The 7,982-nt window shown below is 44.1% G+C and overlaps 1 protein-coding gene across 2 annotated transcripts in view; it reads left to right on the top strand.

The window, feature by feature from the left end:
• The window catches only part of ACTRT3 (actin-related protein T3), a 6,237-nt gene extending 3,553 nt beyond the window's left edge, over window positions 1-2,684 (top strand). Inside the window, exons 1-2 of one of the 2 annotated variants that reach the window (XM_005886550.2) lie at window positions 7-230; window positions 963-2,684. In XM_005886550.2, coding sequence (XP_005886612.1) covers window positions 34-230; window positions 963-1,881 — 1,116 coding nt within the window. In that variant the 5' untranslated portion in view covers window positions 7-33 and the 3' untranslated portion in view covers window positions 1,882-2,684. Of the gene's footprint in view, window positions 1-6; window positions 231-962 lie in introns of those variants that run through there. The other variant, XM_014533590.1, reaches the window with a different exon arrangement.
• Window positions 2,685-7,982: the final 5,298 nt, after the last annotated feature.

The following is a 7,982-nucleotide window of genomic DNA, read 5'->3' as shown; positions in this document are numbered from 1 at the left end:
CAGGAGACCCGAGGCGGTGGCGGCGCGGGCGGCATGAGCAGCTACCAGCTGCCGGTGGTGATCGACAACGGCTCGGGAGTGATCAAGGCGGGCCTGGCTGGGTCCCGGGAGCCGCAGTTGACGTACCCGAACATTATCGGCCGCGTCAAAGGCCAGAGCTGGGCCCAGGGCGTGCAGGAGCTGTGCGTGGGTGACCAGGCGCAGAACCAGAGAAGCTCGCTGTTCATCAGGTACCGCCTTCTCCTGGGGGCAGGACCCGCGGGGACGGGGAGGAGGGGGAGCCCAGGTGAGGTGCTCAGAGGGTGAGAGAGAAGGTGAGGAAGCCAGGAGAGCCGCAGCTCGCCGGCCTTATTGGAAATGCACGGGCCACAGCCCTCCCAGGATACGAAGCATCTAATGAGTGAATATTACTTGCTCTCTGGATCTGTACAAATGTACGCAAACATATACATTTAAGTTGCACTCGAATCCTGACCACTCCTTCACCCTTACCTCCTCCACCCCCACGCCTCCCCACCTCCCAACACTCCCCTACCCTCAACTCCCTGTCTTCCTCCCAACACACCATCTCCAAAAAAACAAAAACAAAAACAAAACAAAAAATAAATAAATTTAAGTTGCACTCATAAAATGCAAGTTCACTTAAGCATGTTACTTAATTCATGGTACCTTTGTCGGTTGGGTGGTTGTTTCAAATTAATTGGTAATAAAATTGTACTGTTAGGTGAACATCCCCCTCCCCCTAACTTTTGTAACTCTCAAGGGGTTTTCCAAAGTGGATGTGGGGAATGGAAAGCAACAGAAATTGCAGAGGAAAGTAGTTGTTCTCCTTTTGCTGGTAGTTACCTTCTCTGAGAAACCCTGGCAGTCACTGCCCATAAAGGGATCCTAGCGATAAATATGAGCATTAACCCAGGTTGGAAGGGTAGACACTGCCATTGATGCTATTGTTCTTCCTACAGCTACCCAGTGGAGCGTGGTCTCATTACTTCCTGGGGGGACATGGAGATCATGTGGAAGCATATCTATGACCATAGCCTGAAGCTGAAGCCCTGCGATCACCCGGTTTTGATCACTGAGCCAGCACTGAACCCACTCGCCAACCGGCAACAGATCACTGAAATATTTTTTGAGCATCTGGGGGTTCCTGCCTTCTATATGTCCATCCAGGGGGTGCTGGCTCTCTTTGCTGCTGGCTTCACCACCGGCTTTGTGATGACCTCGGGGGCTGGGGTGACTCAGTGTGTGCCCATTTTTGAAGGTTACTGTTTGCCTCATGGTGTCCAGCAGCTACATCTGGCTGGCTTTGACCTCACCAACTACCTCATGAGTCTGTTGAAGGACCATGGCATCATACTGCTTAGTGCTACCGACAGAAGGATTGTCACAGAAATTAAGGAAACCTCTTGTTACGTGGCCATGAACTATGAAGAGGAAATGGCCAAGAAATGTGGTAGTATGGAGAAAGTTTACCAGCTACCTGACGGGAAGGTGATCAAGCTCTACGACCAGCTCTTTAAGTGTCCAGAGGCCCTCTTTTGTCCCTCTCTCATGAACCTCGAGACGATGGGCATTGATAAGATGTGCTTCAGCAGCATAATGAAATGCGACAAAGATCTGAGGAATTCCCTTTTCTCCAATATTATCCTTGCTGGGGGATCAACCTTGTTCCCCAACTTAGACAAGCGGCTCGTTAAAGAAATAGCAAATATGGCGCCTCCCAATACCCCTGTGCAGGTCAGAGCTCCCCCAGAACGGAAAATATCCGTGTGGATGGGAGGCTCTATTCTTGCATCCCTGTCGGCCTTCCAGGATGTGTGGATCACTGCTGCGGAGTTTAAAGAAGTAGGTCCCAACATAGTACACCAAAGATGCTTCTGAATATGTGTAAAATGCTTACAAGAAAATGTTTCAAGTGTGTGGGACAGAAAACTTTGGATATTATGTTTCTGGGAGAACAGAAAATATTTCAATTATCGGAATGTCCATGTCTCTGTTGCATTTCTGTAATGGGGGAGAATAATGGTGAAGCAGTAAAACAACATGCTTATTGAGTAGGACGAAATTAAATGCTACAGGAAACATTATTTTTGACTTTGGAGATCTTACATTTCCCTTGGAGAGAGAACGACTTGTGGTGCAACATGTTATGTGCCAAATGAGTGATGTAGATTTAAGTTCGATGAAGTTTAAGGAAAGGAAGGTTGCTATGAGGAAAGATTTCATAGCAAAAGTATGCCATCATAGATGGAATGGCACTAGGATGGGTAGGGGGAGAGGGACAGAGGGCAGATATCAGAAAAGCATAATGGAAATGAACAAGGGGCTAGAGATGAAAAAGAACTAAGCATATTCAAGGCATGTTCAGTGAATGGTTTTGTTAAAATGAAGAAAAAACTCATATGGAGCAGACTAAGAGCAACACTAGGAAGGTAAATTAAGGCCAGAGACTGGAAGGCTTTGTGTTAAATGTCATATAAGCAAAGGGGAACAATTAAAGATTTAAAAGCAGAAGACATAAGGGAATTCAGATGAATGTGGCAATAATTTGGAGGATAAATTGGGAGGCTCTGGAGATTTTATGATCAGTTAAAAACTAGACATAATATAGTTGAGTCTTGGTCCAGCTGGTGTGGCTCATTGGTTTAGTGTCGACCTATGAACCAGGAGGTCACAGTTTGATTCCTGATCAGGGCACATGCCTGGGTTGTGGGCTGTATCCTTGGTAGGGGGCATAGCCGATCAATGATTCTCTCTCAACATTGATGTTTCTATCTCTCTCTCTCCCTCTCCCTCTCCCTTCCTCTCTGAAATAAATAAAAAAAATTTTTTTTAAATAGTTAAGTCTTGTATTCAAGATTATAGGCAATAGGACTTAAAAACAAATTATGAAAAACAGATAAGTCTTGGTGCCTAATTAGATAGGTGTGAAGGGGAAAATAAAGGGTCCGAAATGACCTGTGTATCAGAAAGAATGATGGCAGTATTGACATAACTCAAAGTATGTATAGTATCCACTCTATGCAAATCACTACACTAAATCAGGAGTCAGATCCCATCCCAAGGAAGCCAGCAGTCTACTATAAGGAGAATCCATACCTTAATAATCATAATGCAAGGTAGAAAGTGATTTGGTATCCAAGCCAGCAGTCTACTATAAGGAGAATCCATACCTTAATTATCAAGGTAGAAAGTGATTTGGTATCTTAAGTGAAGTATAAAATGCTCTGGGGTTTAATAGGAGGGAAAATACCTTAAGGATTCAAGGAAGACTTTCTGGAAGATTTGACTCTGGGACTGGGCTTGAGGACAGCTGGAATTTACTTCCCTTTGAATTCAGGGGCAGCATATGTGGGTTGGGGCCTAAGCCCTGCCACCTACCAGCTGTGCTGTTTAAGCAAATTGTTTAAACACCAAGATCAAGTTCCACATCCATAGGTGAGGTTGCTAATCCCAATCTGTCTCACAGGGTCATTGTGAGGTTCAAATGAAATAATGTCCCCAAAGGAACTTTTTGCTCATAGAATTAGAATGTACAGTCTAGTTCAGATGCTACTTCCTCCATGGAGTCTAAATTGACTGTGTCCTCCAGCACATCATATCACACACACATGTCTAGTGACCATTTTATTCATACACTAGAGGCCCAGTGCATGGATTTGTGCACCAGTGTGGTCCCTCAGCCTGGCCTGTGGGGATTGGGCTGAAACTAGCTCTCCAACATCCCCTAAGGGGTCCCAGATTGCGAGAGGGTGCAGGCCAGGCCTGAGGATCCCACTGGTGCACAATCAGGGCTGGGGAGGGACCCAGGGAGGGCTCCAGGGCATGTCCGGTCCATCTCACCCAGTCCCAATCGGCTGGACCCCAGCAGCAAGCTAACCTACTGGTCAGAGCATCTGCCCTCTGGTGGTCAGTGCTCATGATAGCGACTGGTCAAATGGTCGAATGAACAGTCAGACACTTAGCATATTAGGCTTTATTATATAGGATTCTTATCCTTTGGTTTACTTGTCTTTCTTCCACACTTTAGAATTCTTTTTCTTTTTAGCCTTTTTTTTTCAGATTATTAAATCTTTATTGTTCAGATTATTACATTAGTTACTCTTTTTTCCCACCATAACTCCCCTCCACCCAGTTCCCACCCCACCCACTGCCCTCACTCCCCACCCACTGCCCTATCCATAGGTGCACGATTATTATCCAATCTCTTCCCTCACCCCCCACATCCCTTCCCCCCCCACCCAAGAATAGTCAGTCCATTCCCATTCTATTTCCCTGATTCTATTACAATCACCAGTTCATACTGTTCATCAGATTATTTATTCACTTGATTTTTAGGTTCACTTGTTGATAGATGTGTATTTGTTGTTCATAATTTGTATCTTTACCTTTTTCTTCTTCTTCCTCTTCTTAAAGGATACCTTTCAGCATTTCATATAATACTGGTTTGGTGGTGATGAACTCCTTTAGCTTTTTCTTATCTGTGAAGCTCTTTATCTGACCTTCAATTCTGAATGATAGCTTTGCTGGATAAAGTAATCTTGGTTGTAGGTTCTTGCTATTCATCACTTTGAATATTTCTTGCCACTCCCTTCTGGCCTGCAAAGTTTCTGTTGAGAAATCAGCTGACAGTCGTATGGGTACTCCCTTATAGGTAACTGACTTTTTTTCTCTTGCTGCTTTTAAGATTCTCTCTTTGTCTTTTGCTCTTGGCATTTTAATTATGATGTGTCTTGGTGTGGTCCTCTTTGGATTCCTTTTGTTTGGGGTTCTCTGCGCTTCCTGGACTTGGAAGTCTATTTCTTTCACCAGGTAGGGGAAGTTTTCTGTCATTATTTCTTCAAATAGGTTTTCAATATCTTGCCCTCTCTCTTCTTCTGGTACCCCTATAATTCTGATGTTGGTACGCTTGAAGTTGTCCCAGAGGCTCCTTACACTATCTTCGTATTTTTGGATTCTTTTTTCATTTTGCTTTTCCGGTTGGGTGTTTTTTGCTTCTTCGTATTTCAAATCTTTGACTTGATTCTTGCGATCCTCTGGTCTGCTGTTGGGAGTCTGTATAATATTCTTTATTTCAGTCAGTGTATGCTTAATTTCTAGTTGGTCCTTTATCACAACATCGAGGGTCTCACTAGATTTCTTAAGGATCTCAATACATTTATCGGCGGTTTCCATAAAATTCTTGAAAAATCTTAGAACCGTGGTTTTGAACTCTATATCCAGTCGTTCACTAGATTTCTTGAAGATCTCACTACATTTATCGGCAGCTTCTAGACAGTTCTTTAAAGACCTTAAAGTGATGATTTTGAACTCTATATCCAGCAATTTGCTTTCCTCCAATTCTGTCGTTTGTGTCCTGTTTCTTTGTCTCGGCATTTTTGCTTCGCTGTTGTGTCGATAGAGTACCTTTCTGTACTAAGTGTCCCAATTACCTGAGGTAGACACTCTTGGTGCACCCCCTTGTGGGCTTTGTGCACAGTCTTGTTGTAATTAAGCCTTGATTGTTGTAGTTATCACTGGGAGGAATTGACCTCCAGGCCAATTGGCTGTGAGAATCAGCTGTGTCTGCAGTGGGAGAACTTCTGTGCTGGAGACACCCCTCTGGGGCAAGACTTGCTTCAGTGGGGCTTTGGTGCTCACTGAGTCTGCCCCCTGAGTGTGTCTTTTATGGTTCCACGGAGCTGCAAACTGGATGGTCCTAGAATTCTTTTTTTTTTTAAATATATTTTTATTGATTTCAGAGAGGAAGGGAGAGGGAGAGAGAGAAACATCAGTGATGAGAGAGAACCATTGATCAGCTGCCTCCCACACACCCCCCACCGGGGATCGAGCCCGCAACCCAGGCATGTGCCCCCGACCAGAATTGAACCCGGGACCCTCCAGTCCACAGGCCGACGCTCTATCCACTGAGCCAAACCAGGTAGGGCGGTCCTAGAATTCTTAAAGTGCTTTTTTTTCCTAAAGAAAATAGGGCTAATTATACATTTACCTAATTTAAACATCAATATCCCAGAGAGACAACGATTATTCCCATTTTACAAATTAAGAAATTGAGATTTAAACAGGTTAAGAGATTTCAGTTTAAAGTGATCCTGAAATAACTTGCCAGGTTAGGTGGGCACATCGTCCTTATCCTGGTGTTAACGTAAAAACATTCAAACCTATAAAAAATTTTTGTGAGTTTATTTGAGCCAAACTGTCAACAATTGCTGGGAAGCAGCACCTCAACAGATTGAGGTAATGCTCTGGAGAATGGCAGGTTTTTCTCTATTTTTATGCATTGCAATCAAAGGAGGGATGTAGGTGGGTTACATGAAATCCATTGGTAATAGACTAGAGAGGCAGGAGAAAGCAAAGCAGGGCAGGGGAACCTCTGGGATTGGATAAAAAGTAAAACGATAGACACATACTTAGGTGGGTGCAGGAACAATCTATATACATAAAAGGCTAATATGCTAAGTGTCCCTCCGACTGTTTAACTGGTTGCTATGATGAGCATGATGCTCACTGACCACCAGAGGACAGACGCTCAACGCAGGAGCTGCCGTGAGACACACTGGCCATTTACAAAGAACCGGCACCACAGACCTGGTGCTGACAAAGCAACACCTGGCTTCCCCCAAGTGGGACACAGGCCCCACCACCACCCCAGAGCAACACCCCAACAAATCGCAGCCAATGCTGGCAAGACCCCAAGGCACAAAATGAGGCCCACAGCCCAGCCCAGCCTGGAAACGGTGGCTGTGGGTGCTGGGTAATGACGTCACGTAGCAATACCTGGTTTCCTCTCCCTAGCAACTAGCCTCCTTGTAGTTTTTTCAGCCCAGGAACCTGACCTGCTTTATAGCCAGGTGGAAACATTTACACTTTAACCAAATGTCTGTGAAGCATTTTCCCATGCCTCATCTCATTTGATCCTCACAGAAGTCCTGGAGTCGGTTGATAGGAGACTTGGTACAATTCTATTTTCATTAGCCAGAAAACAGAGATTTAGAAAGTTTAGAAACTTGACCCAACTGAAAAGAAATAAAAAATGGTGGACCTTGAAAATGACTTCAGGTTTTCTCACTGGGCAGAATATAATCAAACACTGCTACTGTTAAATATTTTACCCTTTGTTCTCCCTGCGTGATCTACAATAATAATGTGTTTCATGTTGATATTTACTGCCGTGTTGCTGACAATTACCTGAAAGAGAAGTTGGGGTGCTTCCCTGGGCTGGAAAAAGTTTAGCTACATCAGAAAGCAGGTCTAATTAAGCAAGTTTATTCTATATCTATAAAAGGCTAAGTTGACTCGTGCATGCATGATACATAAAGCTCTTGCTGGTGTCAATTGCATGTGCACCGGGCTGCTAGTTAACATGGTAACAATAAAGGAATTTGTGGTATCTGTCCTGGAGCCCAGGCACATTAGGTTGTGCCCCAAGGGGTCCGGAAAAGGGAAGTTACAAGTTACCCAGACATTTCAGGGATATGTTATTATATATGTAAAAAGACAGATAGGCTCAGTTAAGGTAAAGGTTGACCTTGTCAGTGAAGATACTGGCCTAGGATGTAAATCCCCACCATAACTGCTTTTAGTTAAACTTTAATTTCAGACCATCCTTTGTGGTTACTTTAGGTCTCTGAGTTTGCAAGTCTGCCATGCAGGCCTTCCCTGAGCTTGTCAGGTTAGCATATGGCCCGTTTCGTCCACACTGGTCTCCTAGGTAGTTAACCCAATAGCCAGCTTGGAATATTCTGTAGAATATTCAGCCTCTAACTGAAGTATGGTACCTATTTGCTTTGTTTAACAATGGACAGGTTATTTTGATTTTCTGAATTGTATAAATCATCCCATTCGATTGAATGCCTTATTGATTGAATGACTATCCCATTGATTGTGATCTTACTGGTTATCGAAGCACATTCTTCTGTACCTGGGAAACAGGACAGCACAATTACCCTAAATTGTTTTAGTGGCCACAGGTGGTGCGTTCC

The sequence above is a fragment of the Myotis brandtii genome, unplaced genomic scaffold (genome assembly GCF_000412655.1).
Source record: "Myotis brandtii unplaced genomic scaffold, ASM41265v1 scaffold99, whole genome shotgun sequence".
Lineage (NCBI taxonomy): Eukaryota > Metazoa > Chordata > Mammalia > Chiroptera > Vespertilionidae > Myotis > Myotis brandtii.
This window is presented reverse-complemented; position numbering and strand designations above follow the sequence as displayed.